Below are 25,875 nucleotides of genomic sequence, written 5' to 3' on the forward strand. Positions count from 1 at the left end.
TAATGACACAGGGCAAGCAGAATGTTTCTATTTCTAATTAGAAGAAAACACATTTGGATCCATCTCACATGGACACGTGAAATATATTTACAAATAAAGACAATCAACATTCTGCTTTTACTTTTACTAGCATTTATTTGATGCTAAATTTACTCCCGGGCCATAAGTTTTTGTTTCTTCAGTTTCTTCTGGGATATCTGGGGAAAGAAAAAAATAAAAAGTATTAAGTTTCCTGAAGAAACCTACACTACACCTTAGAGGAATAAGGTAGCTCAGTATTAAGAATCAGAAACTTCAACATAAAAGGATAGTCCCTTGACACTGAGATGTGGTACGGAAGGAAGGACAGATGGGAGGAAATTAAGAGGAAGCAGGGGAAGAGTGTTTAAGATGAAAACTGGAGGCAGGCAAACCAGTTGGTAAAAATTAAGTGGCAGCAAGGGCTGAGGATTTTTAATTGACAATATCAACATAAGTGAAATCCATCATGTGTAAAGGGAGACTAGAATCACTCCCAGCTTCCTGACTTGAAGAAATGAATGCGAACATGATGAGTATCTAGGTAACACTGCTGTGTGATATATGCAGGAAAGTTGAGAGTAAATCATAAAAGAGTTCTCATTGAGAACTTTTTCCTTTAAAAAAAAAAAAAAAACTACCTATGAAAACCTATCGTATTCATTTCACAATATATGTAAATCAAACCATCATGCTGTACATCTTAAACTTAGTGATGTATTAACAATTACATCTCAATAAAGAAAAAAAAGAACTATTATGATCATTTACTGAAAATAGGCTTATTAGATTTGAGGGGGCATTTCTGGACACATTGCATGTGAACGTGGCTATATATATCTAGGTGGGGCCATCATAGAAAATCAAAGATCTGATGTACACAGTTACTATTCATTATTAGTCAAGAAACAAATGAGACCCATGAAAGCCACAAAGAGGTTGCTGGTTGCTCAGAATTGTTTCCTTTCATGGTTGTTCCAAAGGTGTCCTAAGTTAGTCAAAGGTGTCCTAAGTTAGTCATCATGGCAACCACAAATCTTATACCGATGAAACTGGGCAAAGACTAAGTAGTTTACCTTTTTCTTCTGTGCAACCTCCTCTTCTGGTTTAGGAACAATCTGCTCTTTTTCAGTAAGGATCATCTCAATGTGGCAAGGAGAGCTCATGTAGGGGTTAATCCTCCCATGAGCTCTGTAAGTTCTGCGCCGCATCTTGGGAGCTTTGTTCACCTGGATATGCTCAATGACCAGAGAATCTACATCTAAACCCTGGGAAGAAGGGAGGGTAACATTATCAGGTAACATCTCTGCTTTAACACCATCACTAGAAAATTAAGTCCCTGCCTTAATGAAATAATTTGTGGAAAACAATCCTTAGGAGTAGCATTATTTGTTCAAGCAGTTGTTTTCACCTTTATTCTAGGTGTCCTTTCTTAAATCTAAATAATTACCAAAACTCAGTGCTAAGTGCACTTTAAAGGTCATTACGAGGAGTGAAGTTCCAGAATCTAGTAGTGTCAATTTTTAAGCCCTAACAATAATAAAAAAAAAAATTTTGTTGACATGACTTAGCAGCAAGAAGGGTCATAGATCTAAATTAATTTAGTTCTGGGCAAGCTTTCCAAATGCGGAAGGGCAATGGATAATGCCCCAAACATATATACCTATGTTTTGTTGACTACATCATCGTTTTAACTTCTAAATGAAATTTACCACGTAAGCAACAAACTACATTAACCATTAGAAGGGTAATCATTTTTTTAACTGTATTTTTTCCTTTGCAATAGTTTTATTGTTTGTATAAATTTGGACAACAGTAACATTAATTGAACTATCCAAGATGTATATATATAAAGATGTTAATGCTTTAGGTACCTTAAGTTCAGCATTACTCTCTGCATTTTTAAGCATGTGCAGCAAAAATTCAGCACTCTTTTTAGGCCATCGACCCTGTGTCCAGCCCCACTGTTTGGCCTGAAAGAAAAGAGAAGCTATTAGTCATTTTCTCTGATTTAAATCAAATGTTATAATCGAGATGAATTTATTTTACTCAACATCAAGGTTGCTCAGAACATCGTTTTTTTCATGGTTAATCCAAAGGTGTCCTAAGATTGTCATCACAGCAACCAGAAACATCTTAGCCAATTTTAGCACATCCACTTTCCCTTACAATTTCTTTTTCAAATAGCAACTATTAATTCTCACCTGGGCACACCTACCAACTCCACCATTGTAACGACGGAATGGCACACATTGCTTCTGTAAAGTGACATCCTTAAGATACTTGGTGGCTTTTCGGATATGCATACCCTTGATGGCCTGGGCAGTTTCACGAGTGTTCTAAGTATAAATAATATAAACTGGGAGTTAACTATGTTAAAGGATCACAATTTTTAAAAGTAAACAATGAATTCTCAAAATGTCAATATCTGTACTAACAGCTAAAACCTTTCCATTCTTTGAAGATGAGGTAATATAGTGAGAAAAAAAACATCTGTGATTAAGAACCAGGGAGGTTTGGTTTGAAAATAGAAAAAATTAATTCTAAGCCTGTTCATTCACTGTAATGTATTAATTCCATCACTTTATAACTACAATTAATGTCCTACGGCTTGATCTATACACTAGGTTCTGTAATTCTTTGGTAGTTTTTATCCAATTACACATATCCTAAATCAAAACATTCATTTTACACTGATTAAGATCTAGAAGGTGGCTGGTCTGAATTAATTTTCACAGTTAACTTCAAAGGTGTCCTAAGAAACACATCCATGTAACTACCTTTAAAATGGTAAAAAATAAAATAAAAAAAGTTAAAAAATTAAAAAAATGTAACATACAAAATGACTCTTAAAACATAACTACAATTCACATACCTTAAAGTGAACACGAAGATTTGAACCTCTTGATTTGCATGCTAAAAAACAGAGGACGTGTTGGTTAGTTTTGAGTTATCTTATTTTTCTCCTATGCCCAAAGAATACGTATCTCTTGTTCACTTACATTTTGTGGGGTTTTCTGGGTCAAGTGAATAGCGAACCATTTTCAGAGGTCACCTGGAAAGGGGTAGTTATTCTGTCAATAAGTACTTACAGTAACGTATACGGTCTAAGTTTGTATTAATCGCTATCAACAGCTGCTCAGACAGTAGTTGTTTTCATGATTGATCCAAAGGTGTCCTAAGAAATGCCATCATCGCAGCTATCCTTTTCCCCCATCCAGTGCTTTCTCTTTGCATCTACCAGCGACTACAGCAGTGCGGACACCGGACTGCTCTTTTTGGAACCAAAGAGCCTGTTTTAGTGCAACTCTGAATCCTTCAGGCGTAAAGTGACACACGACCCGCTTTTTCTGTCTATAGAAACCCCTTTACTCACACATCTTCACACACTTTGGTGCTTTAACCAACGTTAAACGCTAGCAAATTTGAAACATTCATCTTCTATTAATAATGCCTCGACCCAACTTTACTCCCCTAAAACTTTCCTTGAAGCCACAAACGCGTCGCGTATTCGGCCACCACTCACCACTGGACCTCTAGAGCAGCAGGGGGCACTGACCACTGGCTGCCTGTTCCCCTGAAGCCCCCATTCCCGCTCATCGCGCCCCTCTTCGGGCAGCAGAGGCCACACGGCCCCAGGGCGCCAAATAGGGTGCTCCTGCATACAAGGACACTGCTTTCAGCAAGGAATCAGTAATGGCAAGAGCTCTCCTCCCGAAGCCCCTGAGATCGGTGCCCCCGAGGCCAGGATGGCGGCGATAACCATAGGATTCACCACTCGGAGAAAGAGACCGAAAACGGTCACTCACCTGAGGCCGCTTAGGGGAAAAGGAAGAGCGGTGCTCCCTGGGAGAATTCATGAGAACTCGATCTCTCGCGATATTTTCAGCCTAAGAAACGAGATTTGAAGAGAGGAGAAGGGCGGAGGAGAAAGGGAGTGTAGAATGTGTTTTAGAAAGTCTGAAAACGAATTGTATCTTAAGGGACCGTCTCAAAATTCTCATTTTTTTGTATCCGGGAATAAACTTGGGAATTTTTAATATCAGTCAATTAAAAACAAGTTAGTAGTTCTAGGACAGGATCACATATTATTAGATATACACAAGACATTTATTTGTCAATATTCGTTAAGTTTGATTATGTGATCATGTATCCCTGAAAGTGGTTTGTAAATAGACAATTAAAAAGGTGTAAATAGACAATTAAGAAGGTAATCAAAAAATTCTCAGGATGAGAATATTACCCAATCAATTGTACTGGAAAGTGTAAAAAATGTGCTAACTGAAGGGTCTGGTTCTAGAGTGGGCTCTGGTTCCCCAATGTCACTTCTTGTTCTTTATCAGGTGGAGAAAAACCCTTAGGTATTGTCTCCCCTTTCATTGTTTAAGTCATTGGTGGTTTCGCACTTAGCTTTAGGTTTTCCATTTCACGGCACCATCACTCTAGGCAGATTCAAACTCCAAGTGAATGGACTTTGGACAATGCTCTACGCACCTGATTTTTTTTACCTCAATTCTAGAGACTTCAGTCCCAGGCCCTCTGCCGGAGGCCACTCCCAACACCAAACAATGGATTCTGTGGTATTTCCTCAGTAATTTCCCCCCCCCCCCCCCCAAGTCTTCACCACAGGCTGAGAACTCCCAAATCGATATCCCTGCTCCACATTTCTCTCCTAAGCTAGACCAGGTATCAAACAGCTCCTGGGATATCTTTCTTGGAGGTTCCCAAGACAAATATTTGAAACTGAAAGTGTTCTTAAACAGAATCCATCTCCTTCCCCAGTTTCTTCTTTTCTGTTATACAGTAATAATAATAACAACATCCAATGCTTTAAAAAGGTTACAAAGTTCCAGGCACTATTTCAATGCTTATACACGCATTTCCTTAACTATTCCTTGGGACAACTGTAGAAAGAGATATTACCATTATTCCCTCTCTATAAATTATGAAGTTGAAGCACAGAGAAATTAAGGAACTTCTCCCAAAGTCCCACAGCTCAAAAGTGACATCTGGAAGCAAAGGCAAACTCCAGTAACCAAGTCATCACTAGGCAATCCTGCTTCTCTCTTGCCTTGGCCAGTAGCTTCTCTGTACTCCTAAATTCTTAAACTAGAAAATTCAAAGACAATTTATCCTTTTCTTGTCTTGGCACACGTCAGTACTTAAAATCTGGATTACTGCTAGAGTATTCTGAGTGGTCTGCTTGCCTTTATTTTTCCATACTCTAATATATCCTCCATATTCTTGACAGAATCATTTTTTTCTAAAATAGCTGCCAAATGATCATGTCATTTTTCGGGTTTCTTTTTTTTTTTTTTGCCCCCTGCGATTCCCGTTTCGAATTCCTGGGGATGACTTAAGAGCCCTCTGTGATCTGGCCTGTGCTTTTCTTATTCCTTATCCTTTTTTCTCCTTCCCCTATACACTTCAAGCATATTATCTTTGATTTCAGGAAGAGATCAAACATATGGTTAAAAGATAGATATGATACTGCATTAGATTCTGTGTCAGCTACCATTGGATTAGACTAAAAGGATTCGAGCCTTTTAGGATTATTTTCTTTTGATGGGAATGGTTTATCTTTTAGAGCCTCAGCAATGTTCCTATAGAATTTAAATGAACTCTTTAAATTGTATTTGATATATACAAATATTTCCTCCAATTCATTGTTCATACATATAAAATTTTTAATTGTATTATATTTATTATGCAAAAATCTTAATTATTAAAACAATGGGGAACTACAAATAGGTTTAATCCTTAACAATCAATTTATTTGTTCCTTCATCCATTCAACAAATATTTATTGAACACTTATTATATGCCTGTCATTGTGCTAGTTGCTGAATTGAAATGTACTAGAAGAATTCCTAACGTTTGGGTGAGAATAAGAATAGAAGACTAGGGAACTATCAGGGGAATAGTCATTTAGAACATAATGTGAAACTGCTAAAGTAGGGTGAGCACTGAGGACCTCATTAACAGCACTTAGTGTGGAAAAGCCTTCCACACTATGATGACATGGCAGCTGCCTCATGAATAACCAGGAGTTACTTGGCCACAGAAATAGGAGAGAAATGATCATTGTTATGGGAACTGCAGGTTACTTTAGGGTTTGATTGGGGAGAGCTGAGAGGGAGAGGTGGGCCTGACCTTAAAGGATTCTGTTTGTTTGCCAAGAAGTTTTAAATTTATCTGAAAGTCAATCAGGGACATTTGAAAGCATTTAAGCCCTTGAGGGATGGGTGAGGTGACTTGCTCAGATCACTTTTAAAAGGATCACTCTGCAGGAAGACATTTGGAATGTCACAAGGGCCAGACAAGAGGCCTGCCTAAGATAGTGGTAGCCTGAACTCATCTGATTCAGTTCAGTATTTTTTGGCAGAGAATGGAGAGTAGAGAATGCATTGAAGAGATTTTAGTAAAAGTCACAGGGTTTCATGATTGTAAGCTGTAGAATTTGGTAGCTTTGTAACCTGGCCAACCCTTTCTGGACTTCTCTTACCTGATTGTATTGCCAGCATCTCTTCATTGAGCCTGTAGCACAGTCTTCTCCTGCCTCTTAGTACAACAAAGGAAAACTAGCTTTATAAATTACATCTCCCAGAGGGATTTTGTATTGGATTGAAAGGAGAAGCATGAATTGCTATAGGAAGAATTTCATTCATAAGCAGTTGGGTAAGTGTTTTTGAGAAGCGGTAGGGTTTGGAGTTGGGCCAGAGAGTATTTTTCCTGCCAACCTTAGAGAACACCAGTGTTCTGAGCAGAATAAAGCCATTTGAGTAACAGCAGGATACTTTTTTGCTTTGCCCAAAATGTTTTATTTCTGTGTTAATTTCTCACTCTTTTTTTTTTTTATGGTTTTGTGTTAGAAAAGGCTTCTCCATTATGATAATTTATTTAGATTCTTCCATTTTGGGGATACTTTATGGTTTTATTTTTCATGTTTAAATATGCTATCCACTTATTGTAAAGCCTGAAATATGGATCTGACTTTATTTTTTTCTCAAAGCTACACAATGTCACAACAGTTTGTTCAATAATCTTCATTTTTCCCTATAGATTTTAAATTCCATCGTTATTATGTGTGAATAATAGATAATTTTTAAAAGATGGGACATACTAGAGAATATTTGCATAACTGTTGAGTCCCCTAGTTGAGAGGGATAAATTGACTCTGCAGGTAAGAGGGTATCACTGAAAGCTGAGTCCTTGAAAATGAGAGAGGGGATGCATCCAGGGCATAAGTGAGGGGGTTGTCCTTAGAGTAAGGCTGGAACACATCATCCAAGGTAACAAGGGAGGACCTGGAGACTATAGTGGATGCAGGTAGTTTGGCAGATATGGTGATGCGAAGGTAATTGGAAGAAACATGCTTGCCATTAAATAGCACTTCCTGGACATGGTTCCATAGTGTAGCAGTTAGCATGTTTGCTTTATGCACAGAAAGTCCTGGGTTAGCACCCCAGTGGAGCCACAGTGCATGGTCTATGACCATGCCACCCTGAATAAGCTCAATGTCTGATCTCAGAAGCTAAGCAAGGTCAGGACTGGTTAGTACTTGGATGGGAGATCACCTAGGAAGACCAGGTGCTATAGGCATAAATAATAATAAATAAATAAATACATATATAAGTAAATAAATATCACTTACTGTGAGCTAGTCACGATTTTAAGCATTTCACACTGGTTTTCTCATTGAGAAAATTTTGAAGATCATAAAAACTTGAGGCTGTAGATGTCCTTACAGTTCACATTCTTTTAAACCAGAAGAGGGATTTTGGAGATAGGCTTTTAACTGAGCATCTCAGTGTGCATGTACCTTCTTATGTGGGTCCCAGAGTAAGAGAATACTGGCTGGGTTCTAGGGTCAAACTAGGGAGTGGGTAATAATAAAATCAGGAGAGGATGTGGCACTGATGGTGGGAATGGAAGTGAGTAGATCCTATATGTAGAGAAACTGACAATAGGAGGCAGCAGAATTTTTTACAACAGATAAATCCCTAAAGGCATTGCATAATGTAAAACTAATTACCCATAGCAACAAACCTAAAGAAGGAACATATTTCTAATACACCTAAATGCACCAACATAACATTCTACTTATTATTATTTTTTTTTTAGCATTATCTTGTTGCAGGAAGTGATGCTCAGACAACTTTGTTAGAGGAAGGAGAATTTATTGCCAGTGGAGCATGTGAAGCTTTAAACAGCACAAAAGCAAGAGCTCTCCTTGGTTAGATTTCTTACAGCTTATATTCTTCCACAGTGTCCATGAAAGGGGCACGTAATTCCTTTGTCTGAGGTTCTAGTGCATCTCCTCACTCAGGATGGGGAGGGGAAGTTTCAGGTGGGGCTTCAAGAGGGAAGGAATTCCCTGACCACTAGTCCTATCTATTTACAGATCATTTGTCTTGTAGGTGTGACAAGAGTTTCCAGAAGGCCATTTAAAGATCTATGAGGTGTGGTTAATCTATAATCAACTGTGTTGGTCTTTTCTGCAAGCTGTTTCCTTTGCATTTCTCAGATGCCTCTCTCTTAATCTCTAATATTTTATAGCATCATACTTAAGAATACATACATGGGAGCCAGACTTCCTAGTTTCAACTCCCATCTCTTCATTTTCAAGCACTGCCATTCACTAGCTGTCTGAACTGGAGAAAATTACTTAAGTTACCTACATCCTAGTTTCCTGTCTTTATCTTTCCTTATCTGTAAAATAGGGATGGTGGTAACAGAACCTACCACGTAGGGTCTAAGTGATTTATCCAGCACTTAGAATGGCGCTTAGTACTCTGGAAAATGCTATATAATACTTTTTTAAGTAAAAAGTCATTACCTGTTTCAGAAAAGGATATCCTAAATTAATAGCATGGCATGTCATGAATGAAAAAAAAAATCACCTCCAAATTCTGTTGCAAAGTTATTGATGTTTTTGGTACTTTTCCAGTAATTAGCACCCCCATCTTAGTGGAAGATCTTGTTTTAAGATGTAGAAAATACTTTTAAAGTTATAACAGTGAATGGCTCAATAGTTACTAAAATAAGTCACTTATGTGCTCACAAGCATAGGGGTGAGCTGAAGCAGTCACACATAAGAGTGTGATTGATGTATAAGATTTTATTTATGGAAAAGACAAAAACTAATCTAATCTTTTCTGCATAGTGGTTGCCCTTGCCTCAGGAAGGAAGTGTGTCCTCAGTGAGGCAGTTTTTTTCCTCCAGTCCTCAAAGACTGACAGCTGAGGGCCCAACTGAGGGCGACAGCAGTCCGAACAGTTGGAGATTAAGCTCTTCATTCCTGGAGAGGAATCTGGGAGGCAGATCCCAGGGTCCGCCACAGTGGGTATTATTGTTTCATTTTACAGATGAGAAAACCAAGGTTTACAGGGCCTGGGCCAGGATTTGAACCTAGATTTGCCCTCGATGCCTGCTTTGTTTTCCACCATTCTCACCACCAGTTCTGCACCTTCCTGAAGGCTTACCAGTGACCTTCCTGTTTCCTGGTGACCCAAGGCTTATTATGGGTAGCCTCCCTTCCCCAACCTACCTTGGGGCAGTCCATCTCTTAATTGGCTCTGAAACTTCACCCTGGCTTTTGCAATGCTCTTCAGAGACCTGGCCACTATCCCACTTCCTCAGTCCACTGCTGCCTGCACTGATCAAGATGGGCCTAATGAAAGGAAACTAGAGGAGGGTGTTCTGGCTGTGAGGTGCTGGGTTGATTGGTGAGGCCAGGAACCTAGGATTGGATTGCAGCAGAGCTCCAGAAAGACTATAGCAGATACTCAGGCGTGAGGTAATAAGAGTTTAGCAAGGGCAAGGAAGGTGGGAATGGAATAGCGAACGCCTTTGAGTTCCTCAAATACAATTGAAACACAGCTCTCCTGAGACTTTCTGTTGGATTCTCCTTAACGGTGACTTTCTGGAACTTCATTTACAATGTAGATCTCCAAGGAGCGGCAGAAAACAGCAGATCCTTAGTCTTTCAAAGTAGTAGCCATTCTCCTAGCTGACCTGACAAAGACAGATGTCAAGTGGGCCCAGCAGGAGCTTGACAGTTCGTCCAAACTGTTTCAGTTGAGGCTATAAATAAACCTTTTAGGAAAAGGTTTGTTTGCCTGGCTGTTTAATCAGTTGGACAATATGGATTAGACTGATCATCTCAGAAAGAAATGTCTTGGGGATTTTCAGATGAGTGAATATTCAATGTTCTGTCTTTTAGCATTATCATCCATCCCCCCCCCCCCCCCCGCCCCTTCCTATCATCTTCGGGGCCAGAGGAGCAAAGTCTTAATCCCTTGGCAAAGATTTACTCAGTGCTCCTCAGTCTGAGCCTCCCATACAATGCTGTTTGAGTTTCACTTAGAAATTGGCCTTCTTTGCCAGGAAAGGGGAATTCTCACGACGATAAGGAAAATGTAATCCCTTACTCAGGGGATGGAGCCTCTTTCTTTGCCTTTCAGTACCATGTGCTACTGCCGTCTCTGTCTTTCTGCTCTGTTCCCTCCTGCTTGCTGCCTGTTCCATCTTTCCAGTACCTTCCAAAGCTGGCACTTGGGTGGAGGGATCACGTAGAGAGGGACATCGACATTCAGTAACTGGGGGCAAAATTTCACTGCTTCCCAGCTGGGCGTCTCAGTGCAAGCTATTTGGTTTTGCTGAGCTTTGCTCCTTAATTTTAAAGGAAGACAACAATACCAATTGTACTAGGTTCTGGGAAAATTACAAGAGAACGTTAAAAGACACCGTCAATAGCACAAAATAGATATTTGGTAAATATTGGCTCATTCCTTCTTTATTCTTCCTTCTCCTCAGAATTTATTCATGGACATCATGTAATCTGATTCTTTTCCCAAAGCAGGGATTTCCTCCGTGATGTCCTGCACCAGTTACCCTCTGGGCGTCTCCCCCAGAATTGTGCTCTAATGTTTGTGCCCTGCTCTGTGCTGGTGACGCTGGGCCTCCCTGCCAGCTGACTTCTGGTTGGGTGGGGCCAACAGTGAGCATGGGCAGGCTTGAGGAGGTCATGGGGAGAGGGGTGGGCTCTTTCTTCTCAGCTCCCTTGCTGTCTTGGCACTGAGTTCTGGTATGGTCTAGTCTTTCCAAGACAACAGCCCTTGCCAGATTGCCGCTCCTCCCAAGCTCACATCTCCCTGGACTCTGTTACAGGACGTGCTTGTCCCATCAGTCCTGGATGTGGAAATGCCTTTCCGTTGTTGCCCATCTCTGGGAGCCACCATGGCCCTTGCTGGCTCTCTTAACTGCCCACATCTCTGGAGACCCTTAAAGACTCTTCTGGTGAACTCTTTGTATGGAGTGTTTCCCGCTGACATCCAAACAAAGTTATTCACCCTCTGTTTTAATACTTCTGGGACCAGAGCTCAATAGTTACCTTTTTCAGTCCTATATTTAAAATACAGAGGTATTTGAGAATGGAACTAATATTTAGGGTGCATCTACTGTATGTTGAATGCTATGTCCACTTCTTCACTCTTATTCTCCACAAAGACTTTGTAAGGGAGATTGTACTACAGTGTTTCACAGAGGATGGACTCGGGACCCAGGGGAGGTTTGGTGTCGTGCCCTGGATCCTACAGCTCAGAGGCAGCACAGGACGCGTTTGGTGCAGAGCTAGGTCGCCCTGACTCCAGTGTTTGTTCTCTTTCCATTATACCTGCCTGTCGTGGGAAGTAATTCCAGAGAGAGAAAACCAGAAATATGAAAAAAAAAATTGCCTTGGGTTTCACAATTTTGCTAAGGGCTAGCCCGAAAAGAAACCCTAACGTTCACGAAAAACTTTGGAAGGCCATGTGCCCGTTGTTCCTGTTGTGACACTGTTGACCACTAGATGGCACCAGTCCAGCGTCGGGTAAAGCTTTCGACATTTTTGTGGGCAAAGGGTGTGTGTAGCGAGCTGCTTACCTTGACATATAAATATGACTTTGATTTAAGGAACTACATATTTCCTTCAGATTGAGCTGATTCTAAGTTTACGAAGATGGGGTGGGATGGAGGACGAGGATGGGGATTGGTAAGAGGGAGGAGACAGAATGATGAAGGCCCAGCCCCAGGGACACACGGCTGGATAGAGGGAGAAACGGTACCCAGCCTATAATAACAGACCAAGCAAAACTCTCTTTCAAAGACCAGGAGAGCATCAGAGCTGGAAGGGTTTGATGAGGTTGACAAGAAAACAATCTGAAATGTTCTAAATTATGTAAATCCATAAGTCAAGCCCCGGCTAACATAATGCTTACTTGACAGATTGGACTAACCCCCTATACCTTTCCAGAAGAAGAATATACTCTTTAAGGAAATTTTTTTAAAAATCCTTGTCAGTGGTTAGCTGATAACTTTCTGTCTGTCTGTCTGTCTGCCTCCTTCTCCCTCGTGTTGCCCACGATTAGCCTAAGACATCTCATCACTTGATTTAATCCGTCGATTTCCCTCCTCCATGGGACATGCATGTTGTCCTAGAAATAAGTCTTCCTAGCAACATGGGTCAATGCCCTGAGCCAAAAAAGATCCATCTGAGCATAATTAAAATCATACGGCGTTCAGCACCGATGCTTTCTTAGAAAGATCTGGATGAAAAAGAGGAAATGACAAGAAAGAAAGTTCTGAGATGTTCTAAATTAAAACTACAGTGGCTGGAGAGTGAGAGAAAGAGAACGGCTAGTCTGTTAATAATAGCTGTGGACCAGTTCTGACAAAAGACTGCTCATATTCCTGTGTATCTGTTGGAATTCAGGATTACTTTCCAGATGGCTATTTCTGTGATTATCCAAAAGAGAGAATAGCCAGGCGCCATCAAACCCCAGGAGCCTCCGCTTCTCATTTACACATGAGCTTTCTGGACTCCGCTGCTGCAGTCTGTGCTGTGCCTGTCTCGGAACGCCTGGCTTCACCTTCTTCTGTCCTTTTTGTCGATAGCTAATGTAAAGCCTTTCAGAAGGGCTTACAGCTTTCTCCCTCTTCTGGGTGCACAAAGACACTTTCAAAACTCCTGGAAGTTGGACATGTTATCTTGCCTATCTAGCCATGCTGCTGAAGGTTTAGACTCCATGCCCCAAGACTGGCCTTCTTTTTTTTTTTCCCCTGGCAGTGGCCTAATAGACCCTTTCTTTTAAAAAAAAGATTTTCAGCTGCGAAAGTTGAATTTTTTGTCTGTTCGTTTCTTTGTTTGACAAGGTCTCCGACTCCTACCTTCTCATTACGTAGGTGAAAGAACATTCTTCTGTTGCTTTCTGTGTAGTGATCCTCAACTTACCCTGTTGCTCTAATGAAAAATATTAGCCTAACGTTTCTTGCCTTGTGGCCTTCCCAGTTGCTGAGGCCTTTGGTAAGACAACTAGATAAAGGATACGACTTTCGCTCCTCGCTTTTTGTTTCAGAAGAGCACTTCTTTACTTTTTTTCCCCAAGCCTAAATTTCCCCCAACGGGGAATTTTATTAATGACACTAGTTTATTTCTCTCCTAAAAGATCAACATGAAGTGAACATATGCTCAAGATTTTATTGTCTTCATAATAAAACAAAATATGAAGCTTAGAACGGGATCACTTGGCCCTTTTCTCTTATCTCCTCCCAGCTGAAATGCTTGCATCTCTTAATAGCCAGCATTCTCTTAGATCTGCAGCTGGGCTCCACGCATTCAAACCTCAGGACAATCTTCTTTGTGGTTTTAGCCTTTGTGTGGCAAATCGGCTTAGTCTGCCCACCGTAACCACTCTGCTTCCTGTCCTAACCCACTTTCTCTGCACATCCAGAGAGATGGTCTCTGCCCTTCTCGTACTGCATCACTTCGTGGGCTTGGTGCTTGCCACGCTTCTTACAGGAAGTCAGCGGGTTGTAGGGACGTTCACCGTGTTTGCGAGAGCGCTCCCAGCACGGACTTCTTTACCTTTTGCCCCGATGGAATTCTCTAGATAAATTTTTCAAACAAGTTTTTTCCTTCTTTAAGTTTATCATTTAAATTTTAAAAACAGGGAATATATCCATCTGGTTCAAAAAGCAAAACAATATAAAAAGCCATCTAATAAAAAGTCTCACTCCTATCCCCTTCCCCATCTGTCTCACACTCCCCGCCTCTCAACCTACAGGTAATCGCCATTTTTTTTTACTTCTTAAATATCCTTCTTTAGGCAAAGACGATGAAGTACGAATATGGAAAGGCTTATTTATTTCTTTAGAGGAAGGGATTCATAGTTGTTGCTCCCCGGATGGATGTCGAATGCCCTTTCATTCCCACTTACCCTCAGGGTGAGGTGATGTCTTGAGTGGCCAGATTTTTTTGGAATGCAAAACTGAGACATAAGATCTGACAAGTACCAGTGAAGAGAGCCTAGATGGTGCTCTTGTCTTGGAAGACATGAAAGCCATTGTCGCTGCAGCTAGTCCTCGTCTTTCCCCATGTCCCCAGGCCCTGTCTCACTCCTGGAGGAAGGCTTTGACTCTACTTCATGACACTTGCAAGAGACCCTGTGCCTGGCCTCCTCACTTCAGAGCCCCTCCACCTCCCCACCCTGCCCAGGCTTTGCCCCTCCATGGGGCTACCTCTCTACATTTAGATACGCTCTACTTCTCTTTCTCTTTCCTCAGCTCTTTTTTTTAAAATTTTTACTGCCCCCTTTGTCCTCTTCTTGCCATCATAGTTTTCCAAAGACTAGTCACTTAGATTTCCTCACTAAAATTTAATTCACATCTACAATGTGTGAGTAAAGTGCTAGATGGAAAGTCAAAATGAAAATGATGTGGTCCCTGCCTCTAAGGTTCTTAAGCTCAGACCTAATTAAGTGAAATAGAATGGGATACAGGCTGTGGTCCAATGAGGCTATGTTAGTTACAGGTGTGGTCTAACCAGGCTTAGCACAGAAGGGGAGTTGTTATTTCTGGAAACGAGGATGATTGGCACCATTTATTGAGCCCCCCAGGGGCTAGAGCTTGGGATATTAAAATTCTGATGCTGCCTCCCTAAATAGGGTCCCTGGTCTAAATTGGTTTTCTTTTCTCTAATCCTTCCTCTGCCTTCTGCCACCTGTTTAGATTCCATTCCTCTCTAAAGCCTTCCAAGACAGACCTTGTCCAGATCTAACCTCCTCAGGTACCGCTCCATGAGCCAAACCACTTTTTCCCCATCAAAAACAAACATGTGGGCCTTCCTTCAGAGCGCTGTGTTTGCTTCCCAGGATGGCAGCGTGCTCATAGGAATATAATGCATTTTTCTTAATGGCCCTTCCCAACTATTTTTAGCTGCATTTTACTAAAGATTTGGAAAAGCAAGTCTTTTTTTTTAATTTATTTTTATTTTTTATTTTTGTAAGAGTTTATTTGAGCCAAATTGATGACATGTGCCGGGGAGCAAGATCTCACGCGCTCCTGGAAAGGCAATTCTTTAACATAAAGGAATTCCAGGTCACAAATATGTTTTGAAGATTAGTGACAAAGTAGAACAGCTCTGAAGTGGGTAGACCAATAGGTGGAGGTTTTGGGGCTGGTGAAATGCCATATTAGGAGCAGTAAAATGAAAAGTGTCGTATAACAATATCACCACCAACTTGGTGGCTTAAAACAACACACATCCATTATCTTTCAGTTTCTGTGTTCGGAATCCAGGCAAGATTGAATTCTCTGCAAGACTGAAATCAAAGGCTGGGTTCTCATCCGAAAGCTCTACTGGGAAAGGATCTGCTTTCAATACATGTTTGTTGGCAAGATGGCAAAATTCAGGTTTTTGCTAGGTGCTAGGCTAAGGGCCTCAGTTTCTCACTGGTTGTCAGCCAGAGGCCATCATCAGTTCCAAGTTAATTGTTGGCCAGAGGCTGCCCTCAGTCACTTGCCTCATCCGCATGGTTGCTTACTTCATCAAAGCCAGCACGTACAGTGCCTACCAGCAGGACGAAAGTCAGAATCTTTCGTAACACGATCACGAAGTGGTGTCCTGTCGCATTTGCTATATTTTCTGGGTTGGAAGCATATTACAGGTCATACTCAAGGGGAAGAGGTTACACAAGGGCAGGAGACCACAGGTGCATGTCATAAGGGGCCATCTTAGAGTCTGACCCAGTATCTCTGATGTGGGCATTTCATTTTTCATTATACAGGTGAGGAAAAGGAAGATAAGCATATCAAGTAACTTGTTCAAGGGCACTTAGGTAGAAAGTGGTAGAGAAGAAATTCCAAACATGGCCTGTTGGAGTTGAAGCTCATAGCCATTGTGTTCAACTAAGGTAAACTAGGGTTGTTCAGCTTGGATCAGAGAAGACTCAGAGGTAGGACTTCTATTGACAGTCTTCTGGACCTTGGGTCACCACATGAATGAGGGTGTAGATAGAAATAAAATCAATACTGGGAATTATTAGGATTAGGTTTAATCTCAAATAAAAGACTTCTAGTATTTACAATGACCTGAATAAAATGAGCTGGCTGCCTCCTGAAGTGGCCAGTTCCCTTCCTTATCTGGGTTCAACCAGCATCCATGGCAGAAGGAACCTGGCCCAGAAAACTGGAGGGGACCCCACCATTAGAAGGGGGTCTGCTGGGTAAGATTTAAGATCTCCGAAGTAAAGAGTCTGTATCTCTTAGAGGATATTAAGTGTGGTCATTGAAGAACCCAGTGGAGAAAATGTCCTTGAACTTCACCTTGTTTGTAAATCAATCCGGATCTGAAGCTCTGCTGGAGAGGCCCTGAGAATGCCCTTCTCTTCCCCACTGACAGTCTGTCCAGGCAGTAAAGGTCAAGATGATGGCAGCACTTGATCCCGTGTGAAGTACCCTCTGAGGGCTTCGAGGAAACTTTTCTTAGAGTTTTATTATCCCAACTATGCAGATAAGGAGACTGGCCGACCAGGGAAGAGAAAATGGAGGCCACAGTCCAGTATCCCTTGGTAGGTCACACATCGTTCTTTCCTGTTTGCATCAGCTGGGGTTGCAACAGCGCCCAGTGATAGTGGATCCAAGCCAGTCAGGCGATGCTGGAGCCTTGTCCATCTGGAAGCTCCAGACCAATGAGCTGAAGCGACCACCTCACCTCACTAGTTCCTGCCCCTAGAACAAACTGTCTCACCGATAGTTCTTTTGTGTGTACCTAAAATTGTGCCAAACTTTATCAGTTCGGGTAAATGTGTGTGCCTTTGTACCAAACTTTGTACAAAGTAACTTTGCGTAACTATTAAAGATGAAAAAGCTGCTTTCATTTATTTATTTATCTTGCTGAAGAAATAAATTCTATTACTTTCTCTATGAGTTTCTGACATAAAGTCAGACAGACTCAAATAACAGTTTTTATATCATCATATTAATCCTGCTAAATGGATTTGGGGCTGAATTCCTCGGGACAGGGGGCAAGGGCCTAGAGGTAAAAACTGTCTTTCGAATCCTACTTCGGCTGATGTGTGATTAATGCCTTACTTCTTGCTCATACTCTCTCAGGCAGAAGCGTAACTTGAGGATAACTTTGTGTGTGCATGTGTGTACTGTGGGGGTCGGGAGTGGGCCTCCATTTTTTTGGCTTTTCTTCCTCTGTACCCGTTAGCTCGGCTTATTTACTCTCTCCTTGTGCCTCTGGGCCTTTGAGCCTGTCAATGCCCTTTTCAGGAAAGCCTTGTCCATTTTTCTCATTTAGTGAACAAAGTACCAATGAGGGCATTGGGAAATCTGGCTCCAGTCTCGATTCTGGAATTGATGTGCTGGGTAACATTGGCCAAAGCACATGGCCTCTTTGAATATATGTTCCTGATGTGTGTCAGGAAATACAGTATCAACCTTCACGTCGTTGATAGGTGCTGTGACTTCAAGCAAAGCAATATATAGCTTTATATATATAGCAATATATAGTTTTACCATAGACTGGTAGATATGTTGTAATGAAATGAGGTTGTCTCAAACCAAACCCACCCGGACAGTGGCAAGGCCTGCCTGAACCACTTACCCTGCTGGGTAGCTGTTGGCATTAAATGATATAACAGAAGTGGAAGCAGGATTATTTCTTGACTCCTGTCCTCTACTGATGCCCAGGCCAGAGCCTTCAGATATAGTCCGGCCCACAGTGGCTGCTCAATTGTGATTTGTCACTTACTTAGCCTTATACTGTTTTGCTAATTTATGATCTATTCATGTGTGTGCTTTATCTACTCTTCTTGTGCATAAGCTCTTTTTCTGCTCCTTTGAAACCTTTCAATGTCTCATGTCATGCCTTGATCATAACTGGTTTAGTCTGTATTTGTGGATTGACTGCTTAATTGAAGCTGGGGTCCACGGAAGGAGACTTGTTTTAAAGGGACCACCCATAGCAAGGACCTGAGGTTTGAGATCATTTTATGCCCCCTTTCATGGTGGAATGAAGAATGAATAACACAGGCGGAATGAATTATTCAGTGTGCCATGAGTTAGAAAGGGAGAAAAAAAAAAGGATATCTATACATGTCATTTTCAATCATCTTGACTTGAATTGCCTCGTCTTATTTGGTTAAACAATGAAAGCTGGGAGAAAATGTTCAAACTTATTACTTGGTTCTTTGCGACAAAGTAACTAGCCGATTGTCCTTTCCACTCAGCAGAATTTGCAGGCCCAGGATGCCATGACTGGTAATTGAACTGATGCAAATAGGATCATAGCCTGGGAGAAAAGAACAGCCTGGCAACATCTTTACTTTTGCCTTGTTGGTGAAATCTCATTCACAAAGAAGATATGGAAGAGAAAAGACTTGGAGAGCGGGAGAGGGAAAAGTAAAGAAAGGCAGATGGCGAGGAAGGGCCAGAAGGACACAAAGGAACTGATCGGTGAATGCACATCCCAAGTGTCCATGGGAGGATAGGCAGGGCTTGCCCCACAGGTGGACAGACTTGCCTTCCTCCAAGCCCTGCCCCCAGGGTGAGGTCAGTGGCCATTGCCTGCTCTTTTCCACCAGGGAGCAAAAGTCGCCTCCCCACTGCCTTTGCACAAGTCTGGACTCAGAGGCTCCCTCCAATCTGCAAGTCAGGGTTTTCCAGGGAAACTACATGTATATATATGTAGTTGTAGAGATCAAATGCTAGAAGTTAAAGTAGAATTCTTTCTTGACTCTTGATTCTTTCCTGACTCCCCCTCTCTTTATATATGTTTGTGTGTGTGTATGTGTATATATATATATATATATATATGAGTGCACATATATGAATACATATATACAAGTACATATATATGAGTGTATATATATATAATTGGCTTGCACAATTGGGGAGACTGCTAAGGCCAAAATCTGCAGAGTAGGCTGACAGGCTGGAGTCTCAGGAAAAAGTTGTAGTTTGAGTCCAAAGGCAGCCTGCTGGCAGAATTGACTCTTCCTCAGGGGATTTCAGCCCTTTTTTCTCTTAAGCCTTCACTTGATTGGATGAGGCCCACTCACCTTGTGGAGGGTAATCTGCTTTACTCAAAGTCTGCTGGTTTACCTGTTAATCCTCAAAGAAATATCTATAATAACATTTTACCAGGTATCTGGGTACCTTGACCTATCCAAGTTGACACATAAAACTAACCATTACACCTGGGAAGGGAAGGCAGAGCTGACTTTGGAAGGAGGAGAGTGGCAGAGTGGCTTCTCCCCTCTCCTCTCTCCTAATGTTATTTATTTGTTTGTTTGTTTGTTTATATTTTCAAACAGGAATACGGGCACATAGTAAACAATTGGAAAGGTCTAGAAAAGCATATAGAGAAAGGCGAGTCTGCCTCTCAATCTTAATTTGTTTCTTGGAATTCTTTCAGAGATGCTATATGACTATATAAGCATATTCTCATGTAGGTTGTGTTCAATCTGTTGCTCTTTTTTTAAAAAAAAAAAAAATTTTGTTTTTATTTATTTGTTTGTTTGTTTGTTTGTTTGTTTTAAATGCCTACAGCACCTGGTCTTCCTAGGTGGAATCCCATCCAAGTACTGACCAGGCCTGGCGCTGCTTAGCTTCTGAGATCAAATGAGATCGGGCATGTTCAGGGTGGTGTGGCCGTAGCCTCAATCTGTTGCTCTTGAAAACCATGTTGCAACAAATGTCTTTACACATGTGTCCTTGAAGCAGCCTTTTCCCTACTAAGGCCTGTAACTTCCCCAATGCATCTTGTAGGTAAGCTCAATAAATTCTTTCTGACATAGTCCTCATCCCTCAGGTCACACACTACTTTCATTCAACCTCTCTGTGTAAAGTTACTGCTTCTCCTGCAGGCTCGAGCCCTCTGTCCAATAAAAAGTTAATCTCCCTCTGGTTTTCTGAGACTCCGCTCAATTGGACAGTGTCTGCCTGTGGATCTCTATCCCACACCAAACATGCTTCTTCACATTCAGCCAGGCTTGCTCTTTGTTGAAGAGAGCCTGTATATTTTTTTCCAAGCTTATTTCAGAGGCAATTGCATTCAGATTCAAATTTCTCTTGGCACTTGGCTGTATTCAAAGTAACTGAGGAGAATAAATTGTAGCCAGACAGGCCTTACAATCCTCTTGCCTAACGGAGGATTTTGTTGGCTGTAAATTCTGTCACCAGGCAGACAGACACCCTCATTGCTCCTATGTGAGTCCGGTGGGCGATGGTGGTAAGCAGTGAAGATCTTGCCACCTCCAGACCCTGGAAGTAAGTCCCAGCACCCAAGGGTCCTGATAGTGTGATAAGCAGGAGCTGGAAGAAGTGGCGGATATCTGGGAATGCTGGGAACAGACGAGGACTTGGAGCCAGTGAGCTCTCTGAAAAACCTGTTCTGGTCTGCATCCATCATCCCAGTGGTCCTGAACCATTTGGGGGTCAACATACCCCCTGCGCTCTTCTTCCCAGAAAAATGAACACATGTGTTTAGACACACGGTATTTTTGATACATGGTGTGTTTTGGTTGGGGCGGTGTGGAGAGAGGGTCTGCTGAGCTAGGAGTCAGTGAAGATGATGCCTATGAACTTTTTCTGTCAACATGCTGTAAAAATGCCAGACATTATTATTTTCTTCTCCAGGAGTGCTCAGATGAAAACATTCCTCCACTAACCTGTCTTTAGCTGTACTGGCTTCAAAATCATTGTGTGTCTGGAAGGCACTAGTTGTGATATGAGGGCTGAGTACAGCACCCTTTTCTAAAAGGAAACTGGGTTTTCCCGATTCACAGATCTGAAATGTTGACATGATTAAAGTTACTGTGGCTACCGAAAAACTTCATTCTTCTCACACAGGCTGGCATTCGTCCAGGATGAACCAGCCACACGAAGGGTTCTGACCTGGCCTTTCTTTGGCTGGTTCAGTCTGGACTCACTGAGCATCTCAGAGTAGATACAACAGAACTAGAATCAATGGGCGCACAATAGGAAAGGGCTTATTTCACATCTGTAAGAAAGAACTTTATCTTCCTATTAAGCTCAAAATATATGTAATACTATCTCTTCTTACTTTACGAAAGTAAAACTTGTTCACTTTAGGAAATAAAGACAGACAACAAGAAGAAAATAAAAATCACCAATAATCTTAATCTTCAGAATGTTAATATATTATATTTTTGGTATATGATCTCTCTCTCTCCCTCTCTCTCTCTCTCTCACACACACACACACACACACACTCACATGCCCACACCCTATATATATTTTACTGATTATTCTATTATGTCTCCTGCTTTAGTTCTGTTTATTTCTCTTAAAAAAATATATAGATATATATAAGAATTTTCCAACAACCCAAATGGTGCAGTCATGGAATTGGCTGCCTCAAAAGCAGTGGGGCCCCAACTCTGGAAGTGTTTAAGCAGAGAATTGACCTGGGCACTGCAGAAGAGGTTTCTGCAGTAGGTGAGCAGTTAGACTAGAAGCTTTTTAAGGATTCCAAGCCCTGACTTGCTGAACTCTTAGGCAGGTGGCAGCTGGCTCTCTTCCAGGCTCACCCTCCTTGGTAAGCTTCACAATGCCTCTCCCGGCTCTCTCTGGAGGCCCTCGGGAAATCGGGAAATCGGCATTTTCCACTACTCCCCTGCCTGCATTGTTACCACCCCCGGGGTAACTGGCTGACTTGCAAAGGCTGTCTTTAGTGGAACTGTTTACTTTCAAGCAATGATCTAATTGGTGTTTTTCTTAATACAATAGGAGGATATTTTGCCTCTATTCTATTGCTGTCCTACTGTGGACACCTTGGATTTTTTGTTTGGCTGGTGTGTGTGTGTGTGTGTGTGTGTGTGTGTGTGTGTGTGCGCAGGCATGTGCGCGGCCCCCCCCCATGTGGGCATGCCCCATACATGCGTGAGTACGTGTGCCCAAATCATCCTATTGCATTTATTTCCTCACATTCAAACCTCACGCTGATGCATGCTTCAGTAAGTCGGCAAACGCCTTGATTTGCAGTTACGTCCTGAGAATTAAGTTAGTCAAAACACGTGTCACAAAGGAATTTGACCTTTAGTTTATCAACTTAATTTAATTTTTAGATTTTAGTTTATGAAATATTTCAATAATACATAAAAATACAAAAAATATAATCGACCTTTATATATCCCATTCACTTTATTTAACAGATGTGTGATAATTTGCTGTATGTACTTCAGAACTCTCTCCTTTTATAGGAGACAAAATATTAAAGACCAATATTCTCATCTCTTGTTGTCTCTTCCCTTCAGGTTAACCACTGACCTGCAATTGCATGTTTTCATACTTTACTGCATATGTGAATGTGGCCATGAATAGTATGAGAATTTTTGTTTGTTTGTTTCTTTTTAAGATTTATTGAATGGTATCATACCATAGACATAATTTTGCAGCCTTTGTTCTTCGCTTAACACTGTGGTTTTGAAATTGGTCTGTGTGGATCAATGAAGTTCTCACTGATTCACTGCCAACATTATATAGTGTAACATAGTATAAAGTGGTACAATTTATTCATCCATTTTCCTAACAGGACATTTAGGTTGTCTCTTCTCCCGCTTACTATTGCAAATAAGGCTGCGGTGAAATTCCACAGACTTGCTTCCTTCCTTGTGAGAATATTCTTAAGATATGGATCTTAAAGTAGAATCAATGGTTCATTAGGTGTGGAACTTCATTTTATAGGTGAAAATAAAAGACATTTTACTTGTTAGTTTAGTTATAGTTGATAATTATAGTTAGTTATAGTTATAATTTAGTTATAGTCAGCGATAAAATATACATAACAGAAAATTGACCATTTTAACAATTTTTAAAGTGCATAGTGACGTGAAGTGCATTCACATTGTTGGGCGACCATCACCACCACCCATCTCTAGAAATTTTTCATCTTCCCCAACTGAAACTCTGTACTTATCTAATAATAACTCCTCACTCAACCTGCCCCCCCATCCCTTGTTTTGATTTTAAGTAGAGGAAGTCACTATTATGCCTTCATTCATTCTGTAAACATTTATTGTATGCTATTGTGTTTCAAATAGACAACTAGGTGCATAAAATTTAGTTTCCACCATCAAGAAACTCTCATCTTAGCCAAAGGCAGACACAGGAATAATTATACAGGGAACAAATGGTAGAATGTAAGTGTAGGGAGAGATCAGAGGCAGAGCCATGAATTCAGGGGCGAGACCGAGATGAGGTGAGATGGGAGATAAGAAGGTCCTTAGAAAGGAAAAGCATTTTAAGCTGAACTTTGAAGTATGAAATAAGATTTTCCCACAATTTTTCTAATTTTTTCAAACACTTATTGAAATAATTGGGGTTTTTTTGGTCTGCCTTCGATGTATGAATATGGCCACTTATACATTTTCTTGTATTAAGCCACGCTTATATTTCTAAGTTGAATGTACCTCAATTGGTCATTATCTATTGTCTTTTTAAATGCACTGTCGAGATTTATTTGCTAATATTTTACTTAAAATGCCTGAAATGAGATGTTTATTGTTTTCTTTTTTTTTTTCTTTGCATTTCAATCTTTGTCAGATTTGCTATCAGTGTTATTCTGACTTTGTAGAAAGAATTTTGACTCTTTCATTCTTTGTCTGGCTCTGAAAAAGTTTAGTTTCAGAGTTTATTCATGCATTTATTCAATAAGTATTTATTAAGTCCTGGTACTGGGAATATAGCAATGATCTAAATACACAAAAGTCCCTTTTATCCTATTGGGGAAAGGCAGACTGTAAATAAATAGGTAGTTAAGGTTTATGATAGGTCAGATGTTGGTAAGTATTACAGAGAAAAATAAAGCAGGGAAGAGAGATAGGAAATGCTGGCAGTGGTGGGAAGGGTTGCAATTTTCAACTGGGTGGTCAGGGAAGCCTCACGAATTAATGTGGAGAGGTAAAGGAGAGGGAGGTCTTGCAGAGCCTGGTACATTACTATAAAGACTAATCTTTACCATGAATGAGTTGGAGTGTCATTGGAGGTTATTTAGGGTATTTATTTCAGGTGAAAGATGATGGTGGCTTGGACTAGGGTGAAGGTAATGGAGGTGGTATGCGGTGGTCAGATTCTGGATGAATCTAGAAGGTGAAACCACAGGAATTGTTAGATACTGGGAATGGGATAAGGAAATAAAGGAAGAAGTCAAAGCCGATTCTAGTTTTTGGCCTGAGTGGCTGGAAGGATTGCTTTGCCATTTATTGAGACTGGGAAAATAGAAGCCAGAGTAAATTTGAGGGGAAGATCAGCAATTCAGTTTTGAACATGGTATGTTTGAGATTCCTTTTAGAGATTTAAGGTGATAAACAAGTCTGGAGTTCAGGGACAAGGTTCAAATATATATATTTGAGAAACACATACAGATGACTTTGAAGGCATGAGAGTAAATGAGATGATCAAAAAAGCGATTTTAGAGAAACAAAGGGAAAAAAGGCCATAGATGAACCCTGGGGCACTCCAACAGTAAGAAGTCATTCAGCAAAGGAGACTGAGGAGGAGAGATCGGTGAGTGAGGAGGAAAGCCAAATGAGTGTACAAAGAGGAGGACGTAGCTGTGGCAGGGTGAGAGGAAGGCCGAAGATTGACCTGCTGTGCGGAGGCCACTGGCGACTTCGATGAGAGAGGTCGTGGTGGGGTGTGGCGCTCCAGAGGAAATGGGAAGAGAGGGATTGGAATCAGACAGCACAGGGAACTCTTGAGAGGAATTTTACTGTGAAGGGCAGCAGAAAAATAAGCTGAGTTTGAAGAAGGAAATAGAGTTGATGGAATTTTTTTTTTTTTATGTCTGCATGCTTATTTTCTGGAGATTTTTCTCTTTCTTTCTGAGATGCCTTGTCACCTTGGTCGTTCATGGTGTTTTTTATTTTTTATTTTTTTTATTATTTATGCCTACTGCACTTGGTATTCTTAGGTGGTCTCCCATCCAAGTACTAACCAGGCCCGACCCTACTTAGCTTCTGAGATCAGATGGGATCAAGCTTGTTCAGGGTGCCATGGCCGTAGACTATGGACCATAGACCATGGACCATAGACCATGGACCGTGGCGCCACTGGGGTGCCAACTCGGGACCTTCTGCGTGTAAAGCAAACGTGCTAACTGCTATACTATGGAGCCATGTTCTGTTCGTGGTGTTTATTGGACTATTTCTCCACATTAATGGAAGTGTATCATGCCGTTTTCCAGAAAGAAGGTTTATTTTATAAAGGTCTATCTATCGTCTGTTGCAAGGAAGATGCTTTTCTTTTGGTTTCCAGTAGGTGGTGTCTAAGCCTCTTGATTCCAGCTTTATGTAATGCCTTAAAGTACCTGTGGTAGCTGTTCCGTGCAGATCCCACGCTCAGACGCGCTGGTGTGCAGTTTGGGTGTTTTTTTGTTGTTGAGTTTTAGATGTTCAGCTTATTGTGTTTCAAGGGGAGAGATCTGCGGACGTCTCTCACTCCACCATGTTTTCTGTTGAAATGCGGCTCATAGCACTGGTCGCCCACTGAGAATTGAAATGTAGC

The 25,875-nt window shown here is 41.2% G+C and overlaps 1 protein-coding gene, 3 non-coding genes and 2 pseudogenes across 5 annotated transcripts; all 6 read right to left on the reverse strand.

Moving 5' to 3' along the window:
* Positions 1–13: 13 nt before the first annotated feature.
* On the reverse strand, positions 14–3,869 carry RPL17 (ribosomal protein L17). 2 transcript variants are annotated; one of them, XM_016134111.2, is made up of 7 exons: positions 3,828–3,869; positions 3,021–3,073; positions 2,894–2,934; positions 2,223–2,357; positions 1,893–1,991; positions 1,095–1,286; positions 14–197 (listed from the first exon to the last, which is right to left on the reverse strand). In XM_016134111.2, exons 2-7 carry the CDS (start codon positions 3,058–3,060, stop codon positions 150–152), a joined length of 555 nt encoding a protein of 184 aa, XP_015989597.1. In that variant the 5' UTR covers positions 3,061–3,073; positions 3,828–3,869; the 3' UTR covers positions 14–149. The 2 variants fall into 2 exon arrangements, with proteins under 2 accessions (XP_015989597.1, XP_015989598.1); XM_016134112.2 differs by lacking the exon at positions 3,828–3,869 and adding an exon at positions 3,545–3,715.
* Positions 964–1,047, reverse strand: LOC118610174. Its single transcript, XR_004953828.1, has one exon. It is a non-coding gene; the product is annotated as a small nucleolar RNA SNORD58 (small nucleolar RNA).
* LOC118610172 lies at positions 2,079–2,143 on the reverse strand. Its single transcript, XR_004953826.1, has one exon. It is a non-coding gene; the product is annotated as a small nucleolar RNA SNORD58 (small nucleolar RNA).
* Positions 3,153–3,218, reverse strand: LOC118610173. Its single transcript, XR_004953827.1, has one exon. It is a non-coding gene; the product is annotated as a small nucleolar RNA SNORD58 (small nucleolar RNA).
* A 16,018-nt stretch (positions 3,870–19,887) lies between the features above and the next one.
* On the reverse strand, positions 19,888–20,006 carry LOC118610353 (annotated as a pseudogene).
* A 5,251-nt stretch (positions 20,007–25,257) lies between these two features.
* LOC118610254 lies at positions 25,258–25,376 on the reverse strand (annotated as a pseudogene).
* Positions 25,377–25,875: the final 499 nt, after the last annotated feature.

The sequence above is a fragment of the Rousettus aegyptiacus genome, unplaced genomic scaffold (genome assembly GCF_014176215.1).
Source record: "Rousettus aegyptiacus isolate mRouAeg1 unplaced genomic scaffold, mRouAeg1.p scaffold_m13_p_12, whole genome shotgun sequence".
In the NCBI taxonomy this organism is placed as follows: domain Eukaryota; kingdom Metazoa; phylum Chordata; class Mammalia; order Chiroptera; family Pteropodidae; genus Rousettus; species Rousettus aegyptiacus.

Excerpts from the sequence above, each read along its gene's own strand:
- RPL17 (XM_016134111.2), bottom strand. The coding sequence starts at position 3,060 with ATGGTTCGCTATTCACTTGACCCAGAAAACCCCACAAAAT. Across the intron at positions 2,358-2,893 it reads ATCTTCGTGTTCACTTTAAG|AACACTCGTGAAACTGCCCA; the intron begins GTATGTGAATTG and ends ATTTATACTTAG. Across the intron at positions 1,287-1,892 it reads AGAGTAATGCTGAACTTAAG|GGTTTAGATGTAGATTCTCT; the intron begins GTACCTAAAGCA and ends CCTTCTTCCCAG.